The 25,959-nt window shown below is 46.3% G+C and overlaps 1 protein-coding gene across 4 annotated transcripts in view; it reads right to left on the reverse strand.

The window, feature by feature from the left end:
* Positions 1-25,959, reverse strand: part of PTPN14 (protein tyrosine phosphatase non-receptor type 14) — a 154,803-nt gene that overhangs the window by 79,918 nt on the left and 48,926 nt on the right. For 2 of the 4 annotated variants that reach the window (XM_053914400.2, XM_053914402.2), the window contains exons 2-3: positions 11,658-11,985; positions 774-943 (exon numbers count right to left, since the gene is read on the reverse strand). In XM_053914400.2, coding sequence (XP_053770375.1) covers positions 774-943; positions 11,658-11,831 — 344 coding nt within the window. In that variant the 5' untranslated portion in view covers positions 11,832-11,985. Of the gene's footprint in view, positions 1-773; positions 944-11,657; positions 11,986-18,667; positions 18,796-20,665; positions 20,970-25,959 lie in introns of those variants that run through there. The other 2 variants (XM_053914401.2, XM_053914403.2) reach the window with 2 other exon arrangements.

Raw genomic sequence — 25,959 nt, forward strand, 5'->3', positions numbered from 1 at the left:
TCCCTTTATTACTGAAAATAACCATTTGATGAGGAGACACACCCCTCCCTGGCACATTTTAATAAAAAACTCTTACCACTCAGCTATACTACTATTAACAAAAATGCATTTGTTTCATTCATAGAATTGCAGACTATCAGAACTTGAGGAAGTTGTCCAAATCCCTCTCTTTACAGACAAGAGGGAAATATCATTTCAAAGATGGAAGGTGATGTTCTCCAAGGTTAAGCAGCCAATGAGCAGGAAGATGGGACCAGTCCATGGGTGGGTCTCCCCTCTACGGCTTCCCGTTTCCTCTCATTTATCCACGGACAATGAAAACTCGTGCCCTCTCAACGTTTTCCTCCACTCTACTCCCATCTTCAGTTACCATCTCGATCCTCAAATCCAAAGACTGAAGGTACGTTTTGTTTAGGGGCATTTTGAGGGAAAGAGTGGACTCAACAGTAAATAGGTGGCCAATCTTTTATTCGAGTCTAGCCTATTTTACCCACTGTCTCCAATGAATACGCCCATGCTGCCAGACACGAAATTCTGCCTGACTCACTAGCATTGTAAGGAACCGCCGGGCTTAGCTATCTGGCTTCAAACAAAAATTCTAAAGCTGAAAAGCAGCTGGTAAAGAACCTCCATCTACTGCATCCTCTTCCCCACTACACACACGCACACACACACACACACACACCCCTAAATCAACCAAGCTCATCTACTCCAGCTGACGCCTCACAGTTCACCCACACCCTCAGGTGGAACGCGGAAAAAAATGCACCTACCTCGTGGCCTCCTGCTGAAGCCATGACACATTTGGCACGTAGAACATGACTCCGAAGAAAAGCAGAGGCTCATTAGCGAACTTGTCCAGATGTTTCTTCAGAGGTTTCTCCAGCTCCACCCATCGTGCTTGCTGGCTCTTGCTGAGAAACCAAAGGCCAAAGTAGTGGGTCTAGATAAAAGAGTAGAACAACATCAGTTCCTGCTCACAAGGGCCTTCCCCAGACCACACAGAAAACAAGGCTGCTGTGTCTCACGCCACCTTGGGCTCCCCGGCCCATACACAAGGATTTGGCTTTTACTTTCTAACTTCGGGACAAATTAAAAAGAAGCCACGTGTACCGAACAGTCTGATCTACACCGAGTGTACAGAAGCAGCATCCACACCCATAGTGACTGCGTGTGTGTGTGTGTGTGTGTATGTGGGTACCAATGCACCCCAGTTAGGTAAAGGGGGTGGTGCAGGGTGGAGACCATGCTGACTTTTTTCCTGAGATCTCAAGGCTGACTTTCCAGCAGCTTCTGAGTGCCCCGTGATCTCACACGGAGCCTGCTGGCAAAGGCGAACACACAGTTCCTGCACCTGCTTCGATGTAACTGATCACACAACTAAGACAAAACCTCCTGCCAACTGAAAGCTTCCACAGTGTAGAGTATTTTCACCCAGCACCAGACTTTCGCTGAAAACGGATTCACTCCTTTTGAGCTTTAATGGAGTCCTTAAAAAAACATCGCCTCAACCACTTCATTACACGTGAACCGCAGCAAATCTCTCCCCTGTATCAAGCTTTCGGAGTGGAAGGGTCTCGTCTTCGCAGCTGCCACAGGGCCCCGGTGGTTGTCCTTGGCAGATTATGGTGGGATTTGGTAGATGAAAGCGAGCTTTTCACCTTGAGACTTGAAGCCTCACCCAGTTAAGTTCTGAACAACGTGCTAAATGATTAAAACAGGTGCTTTTATGCACCCAATGCTGTCTTCATATTAATTAATGCTCAGATTTCAGGATTAGCACTACAATCGCCACAAAATAGATCACTGCTTTTGAAGCATTCCTTTATATTTCAATTATAGCCTAGAATGCTTTAGAGCACACCTGGAAATCTGCCTTCAAAAGAATGTTTTCATTACCACGTTTAATTTCCAAAGGCATTCCTGTGCAGACGCTCCCCTCCAGCTGGCTGCCCCCTTCACGGTACCCAGGACCAACCACGCCACAATGCTACCAAGACCTGTTGTAAGTTCTCACTCTGACTCGACGAGAAAACCAGACATGAAATTGCCTCCATCAGACCCAAATACTCTACAGGATATTTTCAAGTGACACTTTCAGATGCGAGCAGCGATTTGACCTGCTTTCCTCCATGATGGTCCAAAGGGCAAGTCCACACCAGAAGTCTATGCATTTCTCGAGCAACAAAAATACAACAAACAGAGCCAAGGTTCTATTTCCATCCACTCAGACACACCCGCCTGAGTGAGTTCTGAGCCTATAGTTCCTTTCCCAGCCTCAGTGAGTCCATGAGCTGTTCTGATGTGACTGATGATGTCGAGGAAGTGAAATGTGGCTTAGTCGAAGGAGACAGGCTTTGAAGTCAGTTCATCTCCCAGCTCTTGCACTCACCGCCTCAGTGTTTATGGCCAAGTTACAAGCCTTCCCACGTCTCAGACCTTTCTCATCTGTAAAATGAGGGTGCAGGTTCCGAGGGGTGTAAATAAGATGATGCTGAACAACCGTGCGTGTGGGTGATACATGTAACCACTTCTGTTGCTGCTGATGCTATGGTTACCACCACCATCCTTGAGAAATAAAAGCAGGCAAGCCTCAAGAATCTTTCTCATCAGCCCTACTCGCATCCCTATGAACCACAGAATTAGAAAACAGAGGTTATCTGGAACTAGCTGAGAAAAGGCAAGCAAAACTAGAAGCTGGAAAGCTTATCAACGACAAAAATCTAAAAGGTATGAGAAAAAAAAGGCAAGAAGCAGTGCCTCCTAGGATTTTCTTTACAGCCTCATTACAGGTGTTGGGGGGAGAGGGAACACCACGCTGAGGCCCTCCTAGGGGGTCTATGACTTAGGCTCAGGCGAATCTCAAAATGAGGTCATCCGGGTACTTAACAAAGCGTCTGGAAAGGGGCCGGGGCAGTTCTGCATCACACTGAATGCCTTTCAGGAGCACAGCACCGTGGAAGGGTACTTTGGATGGCCAGCAGTGAGTTTGCATATAATAAATGAGGTAACATATGTAAACAGGAATGTGCTATGTAATCATTATTTGAGTTGGAAAAGAGCCCTTTTATAAGCATGGGCGGAGAAGGGGAGGGCAAACGTTACAGTTACTTAACAGGCCAACCATGATTTATTATCTCTCACTAAAAGTAGCCTTGACATTGGGGGGTATAATTTTATAGGCCATACTTCATTCAAATTATAACATTCACTCAAATTAGTAACATTCAAATTATAAAGGGCCCACAGTAACTGCATAAACATTCTACAGTTGATTTTTCAAAAGAAAATTTAAAAAAAAATTTTTTTTCTTACTGCTCCTAGACTTTAAGGCTAGTATTTTCAATCTCCTTTTGGCATTCCCGCCCACCCAACCATTAAACCACAGATCTGACCTTCGCCCCCCCAAAAAACCTAAGAAAGAATATTCCATAGCGTACACGTGCACACACAGGTGTGTCCTCTTAAGAAGGGGGCTGACGAGGTGCAAGAGAAATCCCAGCAAGGTCACAGACTCGAGCCTTCATTAATAGTAGAGAGCGCTAAATAACAAGGCAAACTACTTCCAATGCAAAAATGAAATAAAAACCTAATTCATGGCATACGATTGTTTTGTTGTTGCCATATAGCCTTTTCCAATAGGACACAGGATATTTCAGGGTGACTCGTTCTGCCTTTACCCAGGGAAATAATTACAGAACTACTCAAAACATGGGGTTTCCAGTGCAGGGTGGAACTGGAGGAGGCAGGTCACCTGGAGGACAGTTTGTACCCACTCACGGCCAGAACCACCGAATTTTAGAAGTGCTGAATTCAGCTATCAAGCAGGAAGCCAACCAAGTCCATTCACGAGACCCCTCTCCCCGCACTGTTCTGGGACGCTGTGCCCGATGTAACCTTCTCCAACATCACCCCACCTCCCTCATTCTTAACTCCAGGCATACCCCTACTCCAGGGTACTCAAGAGAGGGGGAACACGGTCTCAAAGTTCTCAGCCTGCTCTACGCAAGTTTACAAAGCAGCACACGTTTCTTCTCCCATGTGTGCACAGTGCCGCCCAGGAAATGGGACCAGAACCTAACAGCTCACTTTAACAAGCTTGTGCACCAACCACCCTCCCGTGCATCAGCCAAGAGACCATTAATCCCAGCAGGCCCAGCTGGGACCACACCAGGCCTGTTCACCACGGACCTGCCAACTCAAACTCCAGCTGGATTCTGGAAGCTGAGCCTCACTGCGAAACATTGCCACATGGTTGAGGAGAATGTAGGGGATGATTCTGAATAGAAACCACCTCCTCCACGGCCAGGAGGATCCCAGTGTGCTGCCTGAGGGAATGCAGGTAAGCCCGGTTTGGAGTACCGCAGGGGCCCCCACCTAAGCCAGATCCATCCCATCCCACGGTACCTCTGGGTCAGCTAGCTCCCATTTTATTGTTCTAGTTCTCTTTGGAAAATAGCTCTGGTGCCGGGAATTCTGCACGGAGTTCACTGCAATGATGAGAAAAGAAGACCGAAGAACCAGCTCCCAGGGAGGGGAACCGCACCTCTGAATCAGTTACTAAAAATGCAGCTAAGAAACGACGTGGGGGAGCTACACTAAACTGCCACTTTCACGGGTAGTTTCCTCTCTGCTCGGTTTACAGTTGTGCATTTTAACAGAGGAAGCACAGTGTGTTCATGCCCTCAAAGTGAGGCCAGCTTCTTCAGTGGCAGAGTGGTGTGTGAGTACTCTGGAGTCAAAGTAAAATCTCTCTTTTGGTATCACGAAAGGACAGCCTTTATAAACAGTCTGGAGCGTTTCTGATTCGTTTGTTCATTTATTTCTTGAGATCACGGTATCCCCCCACGCTGATTATTAACAGGAAAAGATTTCTTGTGGGTTCTTTTTTTCCAGTTTTGTGACCAATGGCACAGCTTTAAGGCAAAGGTTACAGAGGCAGCCTTGGCAATTACAATGCTACAGATTGAATCCATGATCTTATCTTAAGCATTCTGAAGGGTTAATCATCCAGAAGCAAAAGTTCAAAACTTCTTGCATCGAGTTGTGATAGGCGGCCTGGCGTACCCACTATTTCAGTCCTAAAGTTACAAGCTGATAGTCGGTGTGTCTCCATACACAGGAGTTACCGAAAGCACTAACGCTTGTACTGAGACGTGGAAAATACCCCTAAAGGCGACTATGGGCAGACTCTGAAACTGCTTGTCATGCAACCACATTCCAATGGCTTTGGAAAGTAAGCCACTGTGCATGCGTTGGATAACTGTAGAAAAACAACATGTGCGCAATCCCCCTCTCCTCTGGGTAGGTCTGGGATTTCTATAGCTGACACATCTGTAATTAACCACCGCACCGTCTTTGTTTCCTAGCCAACCTCTTCAAACAAGGACAGGAAAAGAAACTGCAGACTAACGTAGACCCAAGAAGCTAACCTCACAGCCAAGAAAAATCACTCAGAATAAGCAAAAAGAAATGAAGACTTACAAGTTACGACTGGGAAAATGATTTCACCTACAACCTCTATGTCTAGAAAGCAAACACTGGAATCAACTTACCCCAGAGAATGACACGGTGCTAATGGGATTTCACATGATTGTCATTACAGAGACAAACAGCAATGCGAATTCACACGTCTCCCGAGCAGACTACTTCTCAATCGATGCTCAATCAGGGTGACCATGTTCGCCCCCTGCACGATCACACATGCACAGAGGTGGTGAGGCAGACTACAAAGTACAGCCGACGCCACTACTATCTGACAGCGTCAAAAATGTGGTGTTCTGTCTAATCAAATATTCCCCTCATCACACTTACGTTACCAATTCCCCAAATGAATCAAGCCACAGAAATATCCTTGACCTAGGTTAGCTGTTCCTCGACGATAGGAAATGCATGTTAAAATTCCATATCTTTAAAACTCTAGCCACTGTGAAAACAGCAAAATACAGGGCATCTTTACCATGGCTCATAGTTTTAGGAAAGACAAAAATATAAATCTGCCAAAGAAAAAGGGGATAAGTTGAAAGGTAACCACCCACCCTATGAAACGATTATGGAGTTCTTTTCTTCAGGTTCTTTTAAAAACCAGGGTTCTGAGTCGAGCCTCCAAGGGGCCCAGGAGTTACTGCAGTCACATGGCCAAGAACGCCGGACTTGCCGACAGAACGACAGTTCTCTATCTTGAACAGACTTTAGCTGCGAAGAGTATCTCAGGCTCCTTCGGTACATTATTTATCCCTTCCCCATGTATTATTTTCTAATTAAAAGGAGAGTCAAAATGATCCTTAAAAGAAGTAATTCTAGCACATTTTTACATTTTATTAAAATCCTGTATATTATTTATTACTATTAGCATGGCTCCTCTGCTAAGAATAGCACTGTTTATAGAAATATAATGCAAGCCCCATATTTAAGAAGTTAATGTTATTTAAAATGATATATTGGAAATATGATGCTTTCAACATGTAACTAACATAAAAATGATTAGTGAAATATTCAAGCTCTTTTTCCACACTAGGTCTTCAAAAGCTGCTGTGTGTTTTACACTTACTGCCCATCCCAGTTCAAACTAGCACATTTCAAGTGCTCGATAGCCGCATGTAGCCAGGGGCGATCACATCGGACAGCACCATCTTCAATGAGTGATAACCTTTCAAGTAACTGAAGGATTTGGTTCAACGTGTCATCACAGTTTGCAATAACGGAAGCCATCTAAAAATGGAACAAGCAGACTTAGAGGAAGGGCCCAGTCCTCGCAACTGCAGAGACGGGGTCCAGATAGCATGCGTGGTGTCCTGCAGAGGAGGCCACCACACTGAAATATGGACAATTACTTTGTGTAAACTCTACCTCATTTAATCCCCCAACAGCTCCTGGAGGTTGCTACTATTACCATCTCCATTTACAGGTAAGAAAATGGAAGCACCAGGTAGTTAGTTAGTAAGTAACCGCCCAAGATCACATGGCTAATCAGAAGCAGGGCCAGGATTCAAACTCAGATGTTTGATCCCAGCTCACATTCCTAGCCACCAAACTCTGCTGCTCCACCATGTATTTATTTTTAAAATATGAGAGTCAGTCAGGAGGCCGCCAAGTTTTAACTATTGCTCTCTTAACGTCAGTCAGTGGTTTTTCAAACTGGGTGTGGGGACCCAAGGAAATGGAACTCCAGTAGCTACCTCCTCTGCAAACAGAAGAGCTTCATTTTCTACATTAACGTTCCACCAAAGACCTCATTTGGGGAAAAGAAAGGGGTGAAGTCCATTGATCCAAATATGTTGCAACTATATCATGAGAATTCTAATTTTCTGAGCCTCTGTTTCTTAAATCTCTTCCTTTAATAGAGTTCCTGGCCAGAAACCCATACCTATTTTTTCTTCTGAACTTAAAACAATGAAAAAGAATTGTTTCCATAAAGAGTTCATTTTACTTCCTCTTGCCAGGACTATTGTTATGTCTACCTGACTGTTCCTCCTGTCTCCGATCCTCATTCCTTTTCTGCTATTCGGTTCTTTTCCTAAACCGCAAGGTGATCACGTCAGGCTCTGCCTTAAAATCCTTCGACAGCTTCCCATCTCACGCCAGTGTTTCATTCCCCAAACAATTCAAAGAGTATTTAATAAAAAACTAAAATAACTGAGAACCACTGAGTCAACATATTTCTTTAAAAATCTATAGGATTTCCAAGGGTGTTTCCCAAAGCATTTACCATGGCCCCTTTTCCACCCCTCCACATCCCAGGGAATTAGAACAGTGGGGTCTGCCTGCCGGTGCTTGAACCAGCCCGGGGAAGGCAAGCAGGTCGCTCTGTCCTGTGGTCCCACATCCCTAACAGGGGTAGCAAGAGGAGCCACCTAACAGACGGGCTATGAGAGTTAAATGAGTGGATATGTGGAAAGTATCAGCACAACAGGTAGTACATTGAAAGGTGGCAATTACTTTAATTATTTTGGGGACACATTTTGGAAACAATACCCTCAGGATCTAGCTAAAAATTCCCTATCCAGACACATTAAAACCTTCAAAGGCAGACTCCCGCCAGCCCTTCCATACTCCCACCCTCCCCACCAGGGCCCCACCCCCAACCCCCCACACACAAACGCATCAGTGCAAACTGAACTCGGCCCCTCCCTGAAAGTTCCACATGCTTTCCTGTTCCTGCACCTCGGCACGGGCTGTTCCCTCTGTTGCTTGTTTGTCCTGTTCTCTAAACTCTAGGGTTTCTCAGAGCAGGGACCCTATTGGATTCAGCTTCCCTGGGCTTGACTCTATTGCTGGCCCTGGGAACCAGGCCTGGACCTGCTGGATGCCATTCGAAACAGCAGCACATCAGCGCATTCAAAACCAGATTTGACCCCCAAAAAGCTTACCATATGGATACATGTCATTATACTTTGTCAAAATGCATGGGATATACACCACCAAGAATGAACCCTAGTGGAAACTGTGGACTTTGGGGGATCGTGCTGCACTGATGTGGGTTCATCACCTGTAACAAATGTTCTCCTGTGGTTGGGTATGTTAACAGTAGAGAAGTAGACAGGGGTGGGTGGGGGCAAGGGGTACAGGGACTCTGCTTTCCACTCAATTTGTTGTCAACCTAAAGCTTCAAAAAAATAATAAAATTATCTAATAAAACTAAGTGGTAAAACCCAAATCATAATTAATGTAGATCAAAAATTAAATCAAAATTAATTTCCTTTTTCTAACATAAAGCTATTACAAAGTTTAGGATGCTCCTAAACCACAGGACACTTCTAACGGCCAAGCCAAAAGTCCACCATAATCTGGTTTCCGAGCCTTCTTCAAGACTAAACATTTTGTTAGTTTATAGACAGATTTCCACTTTCTCCTCTAAAGAGCCACCAGCTCTCCTTAGACACTGCCCGCAGTACAGCGGGGTACATGGAATAGGCCCGGGGTTCACCCCCTGCTACTTCGGCTTCTGGGTGGAGAACGCATTCCTCCTCGAGGTGTGGACGCCGAAAAGCAGAGCAAAGTATTAGACGGCTCTACCTCACCCTGCAGTTCAGAAGTAGCTACGGGATTGTTTCACCAAAGCCCATACCTTCGATGTCACCTGTCACAGAACAAAAGCACACACTTAGAAAGAAAGTGATTTGCTCTGAGGTGGATGCACCCGTTTGGGGCGCGTCAGAATAAAGCCAGCGTTCAATGCAAACCACACCTCGGCATTAGAAGATCAGTCACACTGCCACACACACTTGACAGCAGAATGTGGGCTTCCCCGCTTTATCCTTTGTGACAACACAGTGGTGGGATAATCCGGGGTTAACCTTTGTCCTCTCGCTGCCGAAACAATAGTCTGCTAGGCGTGATTATTACCGCACACATCTCCAGGCACGCCTCACCTTGCACTTTACACTGCAGCTCTACCTGCTTTCAGTCCCTGGAACGGGCCTGCTTTTTCACGTCCGTGGATCTGCAAACATCCAGTTCCTTGTGCCCAGGCCCCGTTCAAAGAGCGAAGGCTCTGTCCATCTGTCCCTGAGGGCCCCTCCCCCGTCCCCTGCCAGGGCTGCGTGTCCAGTGGGGCAGCCGCACACCGCACGACTCTTTAAGGACAGCGCTGCTGCCCCGGCCCTGCATCTCCACGTGGCTCCCGTTCGATCTGACCTGTTGGTTTAAATGCTGGGCTCCCCTACTCGTCTGCGCCTGTCTTGACAATAAAACTGTGCCTTATTTAGCTTCATTTCATCAAGCCCTAAAACAGAGCCTGATGCGCTGCAGTTGCTCAAGATTTTCTTCAATGAAAAAGACTCAAATTGGAACAAGTACACGTTATTAGAGACAGCACTATGCGTTTTCCATACTGTATCTCTTTTAATACTTGCAACAACCCTACAAGGTAAGTCAACCTTACCTTATAAGTAAGTAAGGTCACCTAACTAAAAAGCGACAGGACTATAACTTGAACTCCAGTCCGAGACTCTGAAGGCTGCACTTGTACCTACTTACCCACATGCATATGCCTCCCCAAGCAGGTGGAGAGTACTCACTCTATTGTGAGTTTAGCGAGAATACGCAACAGTAAAACCACTGCATATATTTTTAAATGATCTACAACTAAAATTTTCCCAAGAACTTAGACCAATCTCCTGCTCGACCGATCTACAGTATTAAGGTTCTTCCTTTATACCCATGAGCATAACTATGTTTAAATATGCATACCCAAATGAGTTACTAATAAGCTAAAAAGAGCCGGCCACCACCCAGCGAGGACAGCCCATGTTAACCCTACTGGGTAAGCTACAGAGCTACATACATCTGCTGGGCAGGACCGTCCCCTACACAGGGGAATGAACTTCAGAGGAAGACCTGAGCCCTGGAACCAGAGTACAAACACGACGACCAGCAGGAGGCAGAAGTGCTCGGGGGGGAGCAGTTCCCCCGAGGACAAAAGTCGGGCTGCGGAAGACACCAAGGGGAGAGGAAGACCTTCGGTGGCCCCAATTCCTATGTGCGCACACGGACAGATGGGGGATCACGACGACATCAAACACCATCAATCAGTCCCTTCCAACAGGCACCACCCACCTCTTCTCCATCACCCTGAGGTCTTAGGCAGTGATGTCACAGGGCCTAGGACAATGACACAGCTTTATGTGTCCTCAATAAGGCTTGAATCTCAGGAGACTATAGTCATTTCAGCACTGGCATCCTTTCAACCGTGCCACCTCACCCACCGCTGGTATGACACATGGTTCCAACCATTCAACCATGCCACCTTACCCACCGCCGGTGTGACACATGGCTCCAACCATTCAACCATGCCACCTTACCCACCGCCGGTGTGACACATGGCTCCAACCATTCAACCATGCCACCTTACCCACTGCCGGTGTGACACATGGCTCCAACCATTCAACCATGCCACCTTACCCACTGCCAGTGTGACACATGGCTCTCAAGACACCAATGCTTGTATGGATTACTCACCACGACCCTTCTCTGAAACGGCTATGAGACTGCAAAAAACAGGGCTTGCTTGTTAGAAAGGACACACTGCCCTAAGTAAGAGTCTCTTCTAAACAGTGACGGCACGGCTGTCTTTCTGGTCAACCCTGTGTTTGCATAAAGCCCGGAGAAGTCTCACAGACAGTGCAAGGAAAACAAGGGCCGGGAGGAATCTTAAAAGGAACACAACCCCCATTTGCCAAGCCCCCCCAAAAAGCCTCCCTGCTCACACTCACTCTAAGTGCTTATTCTCTTCTTCCTCCCTTGGAAAAGGGAACTCTAGAAGCAAACGAGCAAGAATAAAAGCAGCTGCGTCCACCCCGCAGACGGGAGTTCTGACCCCAATGTGCAGCAGGAATGCCACCGCACCAGCTACTCACTCGACTCTTTTAAAGACAGAGGATAACTTTGGCGAGCAGAGTTTCTCGTTTCAACTCCCCCAGCACCTCCTCAGCCACAGAAACAGAGGGAGGCTGCCACCCTGTGAAAACTCTAGGGGGTGTCTTGCTCATCTCCCCTAAAGGCTGTACGACCAAGCCTGTGCTAAAGTATAACAGGATTCTTCTAAACACAAGTCAGAGGCTCAAGAGCATGGTAAGTGCCACAAGACAGGTGGCAGGTCCCCTGCGTGAGTTCTTGCTCACACATGCCACACACACACCACACACACCCACTCTTACCTCCCGCAGCTCCAGCCTCTGGGCCACAGCCTCCAGGCACTCCTGCCCCGTGCTCTCCACCGACAGTGTGCACTCGATGACATTGCTGTCCAGCAGGCGGATCCGGGTGACGAAGCAGTTCTTGCTCAGGACATTGTAGCGCCGTGTCCGGCGGAGCTTCAGGCCGAAAGGCATGGCTCCGTGGCCCTCAGACGCCGCCCTGCTATCCTGGCGTCCCCGCCTCTGAGGTGACCTTAGCAGTTTCAGGACCAGGCGATGGCGTTACCAGCTGTGCTCCACCAGACACAGGAAAGGGTGTCCATGCCCGATGTGGCACTCTGCAGGATCGCTGCGGACAGAAAAGCAGGAGCAAGGTCATTCAATGAAGGCAAGCTACAGGACATATAGCACCCCCTCTTCCCTGCCAAGATGAACATCCAGATTCCAGAACCGGCAAGGCACTTGGGAGAGCCCATGTACTTTGTCTTGTCTTGCAAGGGTGATAAGATAAAATCCTCTTTATAGCTGAAGAAACGGAGACTCAGAAAGAGTAAAAGAACTAGTCCAAGAATGCAGCCTACACAGCAAAGCATCCAAACCCGTCTATGCAACTTCAACGTGCATGCTTTTTCCACTCTACAATCCTGTCTGCTCAAGGAAGCAATCGGAGTGGAATCTGACCACTGTTTTTATTAACTTCTAAACACATATTATCTCATTTCAACCTCATGAATAACCCTACATGGTAGCTTTTGTGATCCCTGTTTTCCAGAGGAAAAAAGTGAGGTTCGTTGATTTAAATGATCCACTGATCAAAACCTTCCCTCGCTCCTCCTGACTGTGTGCAACACGGCCTCTTCACTTTCACTAGCACGGTCTGCCTTTATTTTGATTTTAATATTTTAGTGCTTGTTTTCTTGTTTACTTTATTTACTTAGAATAAATAACAGACTATCAAGGAAATACACATTTAATACAGTCAGCGACTTCCTACTTTTTTTTTTCTTAATTCTCCCCTGAGGAAATGCTTTTTATTGATTTGAGAGCAAAACATCAATGTGAGAGAGAAACATTGATTGGTTGCCTCCCGTACACGCCCCGATCGACCCCAAAACCTAGGTGCGGGCCCTGACCAGGCAAGGAACCCGCAACCTTTTGGTGTACAGGCCGACACTCCCACAGAGCACCTGGCCAGGGCAACCTTTTCAAAACACTTTTAAATATGTATGTTCTTTAGTGTGCTTAAAATTATAATTCCTTGTCCTTTTTCTACCAACTATTTAGACAGCTAGATGTGGGGAACCACCCCACCATCATTTTGTTCTGTTACAAACTGCTTGATGCAAAAGCCTTGTCACCAAATTACAGATGATTTAACTTACTAATAAGGAGATTTCCTGATGCTCTGGTGTCCCACCAAATGCCAGGGAGGGCAGTGTTGCCATGGAGAACACAACCGTAAGTATCAACAACAAAGGGGTTCGACCATTCCACCCAGAGCCTGCGGTGCTCTCACCGGGCGGCTCCTACCCTCCAGAGAAATGCCCAGGCGGCCCCTAGGCCCCTCGCCTTTCTGCTGTCCGTCAAGTGCAGAGGACCATCTCCTGTTAACTGGACTCCCTAAGTCAGGCAGGTTCAGCTGGTCTTCAAGCCCTTCCTCCACAGAGTTACCTCTGAGCCCCCCGACACGTGGGTGGACAAATATGGATGATGACTTGAAGGAATTCTTCAATGAATAAATAAAGTGGCTTCAGTATTTAGCAACCACTCCGTGTCAGTACCCCAGGCCTCATGCAAGTTGTCAGGGCACAGCCCTACAACACAGCCAAACACACTCCCCACACTCCCTCGGCCGGTCTTTGATGCCTGCCCTCAGCACATTCCTGAGCATGACAGGTATATGTTTTATGATGGATTAAAATACACATGCCGGTGGAGACTTTGGCTCGGTAAAATCTATTAACATTTCTAAATCGCTTTATGTTGGCAGAGTATCGTGTTTACCTCCAAGGTAAGCCAACCTGATGATCTCGTGATATCTACAGAAAGGAATATGGAGGGACCTGCCCCCCAAAGACAGAAAGGGAGCCAGAATTCAAATACAGAGCCCTGAAGAGTTTACTGCTCACATTCCCATAACTTGTTGAAACACAGAGCACAAAACCCCAAGATTCAATTCCTATATTCGTGAGGGAGCCTCAAACAGAGGAAAATATTTGCTCTGTGGGCACAAGCCACATAGCTAATCCCGGGCCAGGCACTTTTACAGTTGGGTGTGTCTCATCTTAAACACCGATGAAAGAATGTGGCTGGCTTGGTGCACATTTACCCCAGCCACTGTTAAAAACAACCCTGGCTTCCTATTCTGGCAGACTCCGTCCGTCGTGCCCAGTGAGTGAGTGAAAAATAAAAACTAGGCTGCAGAACGGCGTGTATAGGTTATCGCAGTTTTTATAATATACACACAAAAACCACACAGAAATGAGAAAGAATGTAAGTTCACCAAAACCATGAACTGTTATCTCAGGGCTACACAGTGATGATATTAAATAGAGCCCTCGCTTTGTATTTTACAGATTTCGAAACGGTTCTAACAGGTTACAACTGCCTCACGTTATTTTTGCAAATAAAGATGAAAGCACTTTAGCTCTTGAAAATGACACGTCAGGAACAACATCTGACAACTTGGCAAGATGTCTCCTACAAAATGCCTGACTCGTACGTTTTCAAAAATGTCTTAAATCTTCAATTTGCTAGAAACTTCCTTGGTAAGGTAGCAACAACAAAAAAAAAATAATAAGAAAACTGGTCTGGTTCTCCTAAAGGTTTTTAGGTCACGAATCAAAAATTGAGAAGGTAGGATTAGAAGGGGACTGTTCTAGAGTAAAAGAGATTTAAGAGTTAGAAAAATAAAATGCAATGTGTGACCCTCGGTCAAATCTAGGTTTGAAAAAAACAGCTATAAAAGACATGGGCAATCAGAGGAATTTGAAATAGAGGATAGGAATTAGGGCTGAATGTATTATGCTTCACTTTCTTCCGTTTTTGGTGGTGGAAGTACGGTCACGTAAGAGAGTGGCTTTAGGAGATGCCAAGGGATACATGTAGGGGTGAAAATGTCATGATGCCTATAACTTACTAACACCGGGCTAAAAAGCAACCCACGCACACACACACAAGTCCACACCCAAATTCAGAGTTGAAACAAATACGACAAAGCATTAACAGCTGGCAAATCTTGGTGGTAGGTGTCCAGTTATCCATGGCAGCTTTTCTGTAAACCTAAAAACCTTCACAACCAAAAGGTTTGGAAAAAACAGGCAATCCTCCATGCAGGTACCGAACAGGCAGCAACCACACCTACTCTTTACAGCTCTGTTGAAGCGGTACTGCCTCTTCCAATGGACTTCTCTGGCCCTCCCCTCAGAGAGCACTTATGTCAGGGGACCAAACTGATTCACCGCAGAAGCAGCAGCACAGTTTGACCCCAAACTCCTCCAGAGCAAGGAGCACATTTCCTCCATCTCCGACACACACACATCATTTACCTAAATGAAAAGCTCATGGCATCCACACCCAGAACCTGTGTGGTCACAGAGCTGTGCTTCTGGGAAGAACTTCCAGGCACTCATTTAAGACATTCCTTACCTTCAGGAAGGGCTAGCCCTGAATTATCTCAGGTAAACGATCTGTTTGACACTAACCTGTAACAAGAGGGTTAGAGAAGATGATCTTAACACTTGAAGAATCTGGGAATTACCTGCCATGTTTAAGCTCCTAAAGAATCCGTAACATGAGTCACTCACCCACCTTTTAACTACCCAGAGAGGATCACACTTCTACCTGAAGCATAACCCAGTTCCCTGCTGTATGTTAAGCCCAATTCTCTGCTTCGTCGTTGAAAGGTGGAGGGAGCAAGGATTACAACATCCCAGCATACGACAGAATCGACATGGAGTCTGCGAGCAAGTTCTCTGTGAAAAGCCTGGCGCTGGTGGTTTGCTCGGGCTCCATCCTATTTATTACGTGAGCATTATAAAACGTGGAACTACGTGCCACACTCTTCTGGAAAGGCCCATCTTGATGGTACTTCAGATTTTCCTGATGAAACTGGCTTTTCAAAAGAGATCAACAGACACAGTCATCATTCTGTTCACTACGAGGTGTCTGTGTTTGTTTCGTTTGAATGGAAAGCTCCTTTAAAAATAAAAAGGCAACTTAAAAGGCAGGATTTTATTTATCTACTCTTCAAGAACATAGCTAGTAAAGAAGATGAGCTGCAATTGTTGCTGATACCCATTCATGAAGTTACAATAAGGCTTTTTTGTTACTATGGATTGTAAAACTAACAGCCCTGACTCATGATTTTTTTAAGACAGTAATTTATTCTAATTTCAAAATGTAATCTATTAATCCTCTTTTTCTGAGGTGCATCTTCGAAAAGCAGCATCAGATCACGGAGTCAGATACTACTAGCCCTTTAGAGATGCAAGTAATTGGGAATAAGAAGCAGAAGCAAAAAAAAAAACATGGAAGTGCCACAGACACTGAACACTCTAGCTCCAGGCTCCTCTCCGTAAGCAAAGGGAAGCAAAGCTAAAGACCACGCTGAGGAAAAGACACTTCACAGGAGGAGGCTGAGCTGAGTGCTTCTAAGAAGCAGTTTACTCTTACGGAAAAGAACATGGGCAAACCTCGAGGCAAAGCACTGGCATTAACCAGAGAGGCCAGGGCTGAATGCTAAGTCATTCAGCCCCTCTCAGCCTCAGTTTACTCATCTGTAAAGATAATACCTTCCCAGCTGTTTGTGAGCAGTAAATGAGGAAACGTTTTGGGGGCACTTGGTAGGTGTGGGCACAGTCCCTTCCTCATCACTGCAAGCCAGTAGCTCAAAGGACAGCAAAGCAGGTGTGAAAAGAAGACTTTGAGTACCTTACTAGCCGCTGTGGAGAAAGTCCTTTTAAAAGAAAAGAAAAGGGCAAAGCAAAGTACACAGAGATTAGCACGAAGCTCTGGGAGGCTCCGCCAATTCCCTGGGGAAAGTGACCAAGAGTAAAAATGAACCCTGTCTTCTAGCACTGCCACCCGGGGCGGAAGGAGTCGATCGCTCGAGGGAAGGTCCCACGGAGCCCACCCAGAGTGGGCACGATGACTAGCCTCCTGCCTCTCTCAGTCAGTAACATGTGCACAGTGCCTGGTGTTAGCAACAGTTCTTTTTGGGTCGTGGGAAATCGGTTCCAAATGGCCAATGGTCTTACATCCTGCGTGGCTGAGCCTCTACAGCTAACGGCACACCTGTCTCCCTTGCTGGGAGACACTCCTGCCTGTGTCTTAGCTCCCCACTGGTAATCCCCAGGGAGAGGGAGAGGTCTGTGTCTGATTCCCCGTGTGGTCTCCCATCAACTGAATGTGGAGCTTTCCACATGGCAGGAAGCTAAATAAATATTTGTCATTGCGATGAAGAATGAGTCCTGAAAGAGTGGAGTTTTTGCTGCCCAGCTAGGGCAGGGCCTCCTGGTGACCTCAGTGACACCTGAGGAATTTGGAGCCTTAGATAGGTCTGCCTTTGGGAGGCTTAAGCGAGGCTTCAACCGTACAGAACAGGAATGAAGGGTTATTCAGCTCACTGGTGCTCTGTAGGGGGACTAAACATTGAACTGAGATTTCTAGAAGAATATTCCCACCACCCAAGTGTCCCTTTTCTAGACCTCCAGGTGCCTGACACCGGGAGTGGTCTCAAAGGCCCGAGAGAGGAGAAACCCCATGGCAGTTCTTTGCAAGAACTACAATGGAACTGAGGTGATAAACAGGATTCTTGTGTGCCCGTGACTGCTGAAAGCTGTTTGTCGGGGGTATTTGCTCTGTAAGTCCCACATCTGCCTTTTGTACCAAGCACTACAGTGACAGGGACATACAGGAAAACTCAGTCACTTCTAGTCAGCTTCCCCAAAGCTCTAACGTGGACGTCGCCTCGTAACTCTCAGCTGTGGATTACCTCTCAGCATCTTTTCCTCTTGTTTCTTTCCCCCACCATCTCAGTGAAAAACCTGCAAAGCTGAAAACCCAAAGCCAAGGCTTTCTCATAATATAGAACAAGTCACTCAGCGGATGTAATAAATCTTTGAATATGATGGATAAGAAGTAGAGGAATCTTTCATAGTATCAACCAAATGCAGTGTAATCCTCTTTCTTGAATTACTTGTAGACTCTTTAGGGACTTGAAAGAGAAATTAAAATCCAAATCTTAAGCACGGCCATCGCACATTCTTTTTATTTCCCAAGCTATGCTATGGATACTTGCCTTTCCCCCCCTGAAGTTCTCAAATCATTAATAGAAGCTAACTGCTGTTGAGTTCCATTGGATACTTACCAACAGACTCTGGAATTTTTCCAGCATTCCCTATTTTTACAGCTCCCAAGCACACCTCGCAGAACTATGCAGCCCTCGTCTGGGTGTGAGAGAGGAAAGACTGATGTAACTAGCCCATCCTGTGTATAAACGTGCGTGCAGCGCAGCTCAGGTTTGAAAAATACTGTGTTACTTTCCAAAGGAGAACTTTAAAAAGCAACGGGGGTGGACGAAGGGGGTTGGGAAGATGCCTTCTCTGATTTCCCCATTACAGAAGGGCAGAAAAGAAGTTAATTTGGTTTGGTGAGAATTCGTCTATTCGTTTCTTCTATAAATTTTACTGCAATAGAACGCCCAAATGATATCCATACATCGAATTATTTTTAGCCAAGTAAAATCATCGTGCAAGGCTTAAAACACAAGTCCCTAACTTTCAGCTGCTAAGCAACTGCCACAACAAAAGCAGAATGGTCACATTTTTTAATTCCTTCATTTCTCGCCTCCTAACTCACTTTCAAACATTCTGCTTCATGGTGAGATGGAAATTTGTCCAAAAGCACATTTTCCAACTCTCCTGGGTGCTAGCCATGTATAAGACCTTTCAAGGCTCCCTTACACTACATAGATCTGAAGCTAGAGGAAAGATTCCTGGTAAACCGTGCCCATCGGGGTGAGTGCTCACCTCCATGAGCCGTGGCCACACGTCATCTCGGCTAAAGATCACGGGAAACCAGGAAGCGGAGCCAGAGCAGTCAAACAGCTCAAAGTTCTCAGCTCCAACAACACCGCTTTGCTCAGGAAACACCTCCACCCTCCCAGCTCATGTACTCTAAGTTCACACATGGTTCTGGGACCCCTCTGGGGCCCTCAGCAGATTTCAAGGAGACAAGGAAAGTCAGGTTGACAGGGGATGAAAGTGGCAAGGAGGGAGGGGACAGGTAAGCTCTAACAATAAGCACTCTGCAGCTTGGGAGACCGCGTCAAAAACTGCTCCGCAGTAAACAGGAACAGTCAGGTGATATCCAGCATACTCTGGCTGAAAAGGCAGAAAGTCTACTTCTAAACAGCCCCATCCATGGTGGTTAAAAATAATAACAATAACAAAAGAAAATGGTTCTTGAGAGGAAAAGCGCCCGGTACCTGGAATCACTTTTACCTCTAAGCAGCCAGCAGTCTCCTATCTTTTATTCCTGCTCCAACTCTCAGAAACAAGCCAGCTCCATGGAGTAGCAGAGACTGAGGTTTTCAACTGAGGGGGGTGCGGGGCTGCCGAAGCAGACTCTGGGAAGACAAGGAGTTTAACCCCACTCCCAGGTAATCGTTTAAAAAAACCCATCTCCCCATCCCCAGCTTTGAAGATAACTGCCTTGTCTAAAGAGACAAAATCTCCCCACAAGAAGAATCTTAAAACATGAAAGTTTCGTTTTTGATTTTACTGAAACTTCTAAGGCATTAAAAATCCACCCTGAATATTTATGGATAAAATAATATGTTGCCTGGGATTTTTTTTTTAACAATAACAGGGGAGGGGGATGGGATGGGGTACAGATGAAGGAATACTGGCCACGTTGACATCCGTTGCTCATGGGAGATAAGCAGGGTAGGTGGGGGTCATGCTATTCTCTACAGTTTTGTACATGCTTCACATTTCCCATATGAAAAAGTTGGATTTTTTAATAAAGTGTTTCTTCAATGGCAATTTGTCGTGTAACCTGGTAAAATACAATAACAGTGCCCACATTGTATGTTACAGAAAAGGGGGGTCAGAATTTTTCCTCCAACTGACCCCCCCCCCTCCTGCCCTTCCAAAACATAACTTTATGTTTAACTAGATCAAACTGACAGTGAGAGCTCATTTCATTTTTAAAAGGTGGCAGGAACACTTCTTTCTGTAGATACAGTGACAATGTGGACAAAATGCAAAGGCCCATCGATCAGGCGTGAGATAAGGGAGTCTGCCCCGTCTGACTGGCAGCATCCCCGGTGTCAGAAGGCCTGACTCTGGCGTGCTTCTCAAAGGAGCCTTCTCTGTCTATTCACGCCAGGAATGCTTTGTCCTAAGGCTCCACCCTTCTTTGAGACCGTAGAATCTGCAACTCTCCGATTCCACTGTGACGGTGCCCGGGAACATCAGGGCTAATCACAGCCTGGAACCAGAATGGAAGATTCCTGCAATTGTCAGACACTAAAAAGGCAATGATGAGCACCTGGATTTACCCTGGTGAGCGTTTTCTCCCACAGCCTTATTGCCCTGAGGCTGTTCCTAATGCCCCCATTCTATAGACCAGGGCTCTAAGGCTGCAGAGGTTAAGAACGTGCCCCAAATCCTACAGACACTAAGGACATTATCTGACCCCATGTTCTTACTCAGGGAACGACGATAATCACATCCAGATAGGAGCTGAGACTACGGTCTGGTCACATAAAAATAACCACGACCATAGCAAGGAAGCACATTCTATAAGGAAAACTGTGAAACACCACGGGGGAGGGGGGGTGTCTCTACCTTTGCTCACCCACAGTGGCCTTCATTCAGATATGGCAGAAATGGACCGTGAAGCTGGTGACCAATTTTCAGCCCCAGGCTGTTCTATGCAGAGGGTCTGGCCAAGAATCAGAGTCCTGCCCCTGCCACACACATCGCCCCCTTCTGCCCTCACCCCCCCACCACAGCTCTTACCTGGACGCTTCCTTCCAGAGCACCAGCCTGTGCTGCACTGTGAGATAATCCCAGCACGTCGCATACAAGCTCCTCAAACACCAATTTCAAAAACACAACCACAAGAGCAGCCAAAGAGGTTTTCCAGCCTGGTCATATGACTCACTCATCAAAACAGAAGCAACTCTCAGAGGGTAAACACCTTGAACTTGCTTGGCCCTCCCCTGCGATGTGCTCCCTGAGGGGCTCTTCATGAGAGTCCGTTGCAAGTGACCTCCCTGAGCCAAGTTTTCCACACCTCCCTTTCCCCCGTTTCCTTCCTGCCTGAACCCAAGCTCCCTCAACTTCCCTTCCAGGTCCAGGGCTTTCAGAGGAGAGGACTCATCTGTGTCACTTCCTATCCAAACACAGGCAGCGGCCAAGCATCTCTGCCAAGCCTCTGCAACTGGGTCTGCACGTCCAGCGCCCTCTTCCCTGGCCTCTCCAGCCCCACCAGCCAGCCTCACTCAGACGGGGAGTCATTTCCATGCAGACGCCACTTACAAGCTGTATGACCAGGACTCAGCAGCCACCTCCCTTTCTGCACGGAGAGCACGGGGCAGAGGGCGGGGTGGGGGGGTGATAACAGTACCCACCACTCAAGCTGCCGGGAGGGTTACGGCAGTTAGGAGTACCCACAGGCTGGCTGGCACAGCGCGGGCGCACGGCAAGCACCATTCATGTGTTTGTTCTCACTGCCTTTGTTATCGGTGTTATTTCACCCAACACTGCAGGAAATCCAAGGAAAGAGTGAGTGCCTGCGAAGCAGCACAAGACTAAAAACAAAAACGGCTTGCCCATAGGCCAAGAGTGACAGAATTGTTGAAGTTAAGGCTGTTCCTCATAGGGAGGCAACAGGTGAACGCAAGTGCAAGTCCCACTGACTGAGAACAGGGACAGGTTGCCCAGTGGGTGTCAGATATGCGCCCACTCCAGGGAGCCGGGGGACAACCAAGCGGCTCTGAAGCGTTGGAGGCAGTTGCTTCTCCGGAGCCCAGACAGTGACTCAGAGGGGAGAAAGCAGGAACACAGGTAGGAACTAGTGTCAGCTGTTAGGGAGTTGCACAATCCCACCTGATGGGACCGAATGATAATTACTAATGGGAGAAAACAAAGCCTCTAAACAGAGGTGGTCATGAGACACGTGGATACCTTCATGCAAACAGACGGCAAACATACATGTGCACACACACCGCAAAGCCATCATGAATGTCTTTTCTTCCCTCTGCCCCCTGCCTACTAGACACACACATGCCATCTAAGGGGGTACGCAGGAAGACTTATGTTGCGCTAAGTAGCTCTCTGACATTACGAAGAAATGACATTACCTGTCTACCTCTAGTGCAGTGATCTACTGCTGTAAAAACCATCTGTTAGCGTAGGACCGTTCCGTCACCCTGGGTGACCTCCAGCTGAAAATTTGCCCAGCTGCCTGCCTGAGGCAGAGCAAGCCGGGGCCTCTGGGGACAAGATGCTGTGTGTATGGGAACAGTTCCCCCCATGTGGGGGATGCCTGCAGCCCTGCAGGCTGTGAGCACAGCAGGAACAGGAGGGCAAATGTCCAGCGTGCCAGTCCTCTAACTGGACTCTTAGCTCTTACAAGCTGAAAAGCTTAAGCATGAACAATGTCTGACAAATTCATCTCTAATAAATACAGCAAATATTACATAGAGTGAACCTAATGCAAAGAGGCTCCCTCCACTCTCTTGATTTATCCCTAGGTTTCAGAATGTTAAGGATTTTAAACTTCTCTGGGGAAAAAATCACCATCTACTGAAATCTTTGTGCATAAGAAAAAAAAAAAATCCCTGGGAAAAGAATGCACATCTGTTCTTCCACTAGATTGTAAGAGGACAGGAACCAACAAAGGTTTATACAGCTTTTGTAACCCCACGTCCCTCCGCGCTATAATTAACACGCGCTGTGACTCAGCAGCAATGCCACTTTGGGGAAACTCACTGGAAACAAAAGCAGGGAATCTTAAGGGTTGTGTATAAAGATCAACAAACACCCTGAACATCCATAGTGGAGTAATGGCCACAGAAATCTTGGCATGGGTATTACTTAGGGTATTATGTCATTATTAAACATTTGTTCAGTCTGAATCTACTGACTCAGAGCAGCGCTATGGTGCACTGGGAAGAGGGAAAATTTGCAGAGTAACATGCAAGGCAAATGAAAGTCCAACCCAACCAGTCATTGAGTCTGTGTCTGTGCTTCTAGTGGCGTTGAGAAAGGCACGGAACGAGTCCACCCTCAGAGGGAGGAAAGGGGGAGAAGAAAGGGACAGAAACCTCCACCCTACCCCTGTGCAACCTCTGGAGCATTCATGTTGTATCAGACAAAAAAGAAAAAAAGTATTTTAAATCACTTCTCTCTCTGACTTTCCTTAATCCTCTATATAAGAAAATTTGGAATAAGTCTTCCCTGAGGAGTAGTATTCTATCAGTTGTCATTTATCATTTCAGCTATAATATCATCTGAGCGATTTACATGCATTATCTCATGTAATCCTCACAATCCCAATTTACAGAAAATTGAGACTGTATAATCCTGCCAAAGTCCCAAAGCTAGCGGGTGGCAGAGGCTGGCTCCAAAGCCTAGTCCTTCACCCCATATGCAGTGTGCGGTAAACGGGATCCTTTCTTTCAACAGCGATATCCCACTGCCACGGCCTCGGAAGCAGCAGCTCTAAGGAGAGCCTTGGAGGAACAGAATGTGTTGCCTTCCATCAAGCGGTAACTATGGAAATGACTTGGCCCCAACATCAAATGACTATACCTCCTTACATTTACATATCATTTCCTCAAAAACTATTATTCACTCAGCACAGACTACCGATTGTGGGAAATCCCTGATAACAAGTAAAGACGCCCTCTCCGCCCACCACGTCCTGGGAAATGCGAGGTAAGGACACAAATAAAGAGCCGCAGCTACGCTGGGCCGCGGGGAAGAAAGAGGTCAGCCCAGACATAGGCTAAGGCGAGAAAGCAGGAGTGGACGAAGATGCACACCAACCATCTAGAGACTGTTCCAGGGTCCAGAACGTTCTAGAAAAGGTAAGGAAGATGGCAAAGGTACGTGGCTCAAGAAGAAACAAAGAGCCTCAAGTGGGGAGAGGTTTGGGCTGAAAATTATGTCCAAGCTCATTTTATTTTCCATAAATGGAGTATTTCAAACAGAAGCAATAGGAGGTCCAAACAAATACAGTACGAGACAAGAATAAAAATTAAAATGTTCTAGCATCTTACGGTTACATTTTTTTTGGTAATGTTCCATTTAAGCCAATCCTGGGGCCCTGTTCATTAGTTGTCAAGCATACTGACTGCTACATGAAGTCCAATCAGTAAATGAGGATTCTACTACAGCTACCTAAAAAGGCAAGTAATAAAAAAAAATGAAGATTTCATCCTACTGCCTGCGCCTGAGTGCTCGCAAAAGAGTCCACTAATTTGGACAAAAATGTAATGGCACTCAGTCACTTCTCTACAAAGCTGAGAATTTTTAGATGGTGGTTAATCACATCAAAGACCAAAATGACTCAAGGTGACCATATCTTGGTGGCTCATTTCAGTAACAGTCTTCACTGTGTTGAAATGTCTTCTTGTAAAATATGCTTATATCTCTCCTGCTAATTGTACCTATTTCTCCTTAAAGTCTTTCACCTTGAAAAGGGCAACCGGGGCCCATCCTCTCTACATTACCTCTACACGTATTTAACACTCTTATTAACACGCTGCCTCAAATTCTCCAACAGAAATATTCCTACCTGTCTTACCTTCTCTTTTTAGGCGCTTGTTCATCGCCCTTTAATTTTCTCTGTGGTTCCCAATGAACTCTGAACTCTTCCTTTAGTTGCAAAACTTAAAAGGAGACAAGTTGTCTTTACAACCTAACTCATTAAGATGGGCTTATTATTGAACAGAAAACACAGAGCACATGGACTGGACCTCCCCATCCAACCTTCCCTTGAAGGAAAAACTCACACTAGAGGAAGACGCCAAAGAAAATCGAAGCCCGCTCTCACGTGTATCAGATAATAGGAAAGAATAGGACAAAGGGAAAATAAAATGGGTCTGCAATATCTAGGTTTAATTCCTTGCTCTGTCTGGGGATTTTAATCCAGTCAATAATTAGAAATTTGGAGTTAGAGGCTGGGAGATAGCTTTACTTGGTCACAAAATAAAGATGTTTTCGCTCTTTTCCCAATTGAGAAATCACTTCAAATTGAGGAGGGGGTCAAGACACAAATACTAAAAGCTCCAGGCCTGATGAAACGAGAGGATTTCAGGAACCCCACACCAAAAAATATAAACACAGGAGGAAAAGCCTGGGAGCGCAAGCCAATTTAGAGGTGAGCTTCTGGACGTTTAACTTGAGAGGCACAAGGTACCAGGTCGTCTGTTCTGTTTTGTGAGGTGGGGAGGTGGTTTCGTTTTGCCAAGTGTGGAGGCTGTGAGTAGGGAAGGACCCAAAAGTAGGGGAATTGTTTCAAAGTCTTTCAGAAGTGTTACCCCTCCGTCCTCACGGAACAGGAAGTCGGAGGGCTCCAGGGGAAGAAAGGGAAGGGGGGTGAAATTACCTGACAAGACTGGATCATGTGGAAAGTTACACAGGAGGTGTGTGGGAAGAATGAATCAGATGTTTAAAGAAAACCAAGCCAGTGAAAAGGTGAACTAAGCAGGGTATTAGTGCAGTTAATTACACTGGAAGACAGTATAAATGAGCTGAAGTCCTTATCTCCCACCACCGACACCATCCTAACATTCTTGAGCGCTTACTGTGTTTTATAATTTTTATTCTGAGCACTTAGCGGTGGGCCTGTGTCCCTCCCAGGAGTCAGGAGGCGGCCACAACACAAAGGGCACCATGAAGCCAACGGAGTAAGAAATACCAGATAAACAGGTGAGGTGAGGAATGGGGATGTGTTAATTACCTAGAGGGGGAATCATTTCACAATATATTGGGTTAGCAAAAAAATCCGTTCAGTTTCTTCCCATAAAATAAAAGACACATTTTTCATTTCACCAATAACTTTATTGATTTGGATATTTTGAGTATGTTGGCTATCTCCTGCTATTGGCTGCTAGTGGGCAGAGGCCAGAGATGCTGCGAAACATCTTCCAATGCATGAGACTCATTTTTGGCCAAGAATTTTTTGGCCAAAAGTCAATAGTACCAAGAAACTATGAAAACCACTTGTGACAAGTTTGATCAGTCACAGCACATTCTCCATACTCTGCACAAAGCTTCCTTTGTATTTCAGTTGCGTTTTT

This window comes from Desmodus rotundus, chromosome 12 (assembly GCF_022682495.2).
Source record: "Desmodus rotundus isolate HL8 chromosome 12, HLdesRot8A.1, whole genome shotgun sequence".
NCBI lineage: Eukaryota > Metazoa > Chordata > Mammalia > Chiroptera > Phyllostomidae > Desmodus > Desmodus rotundus.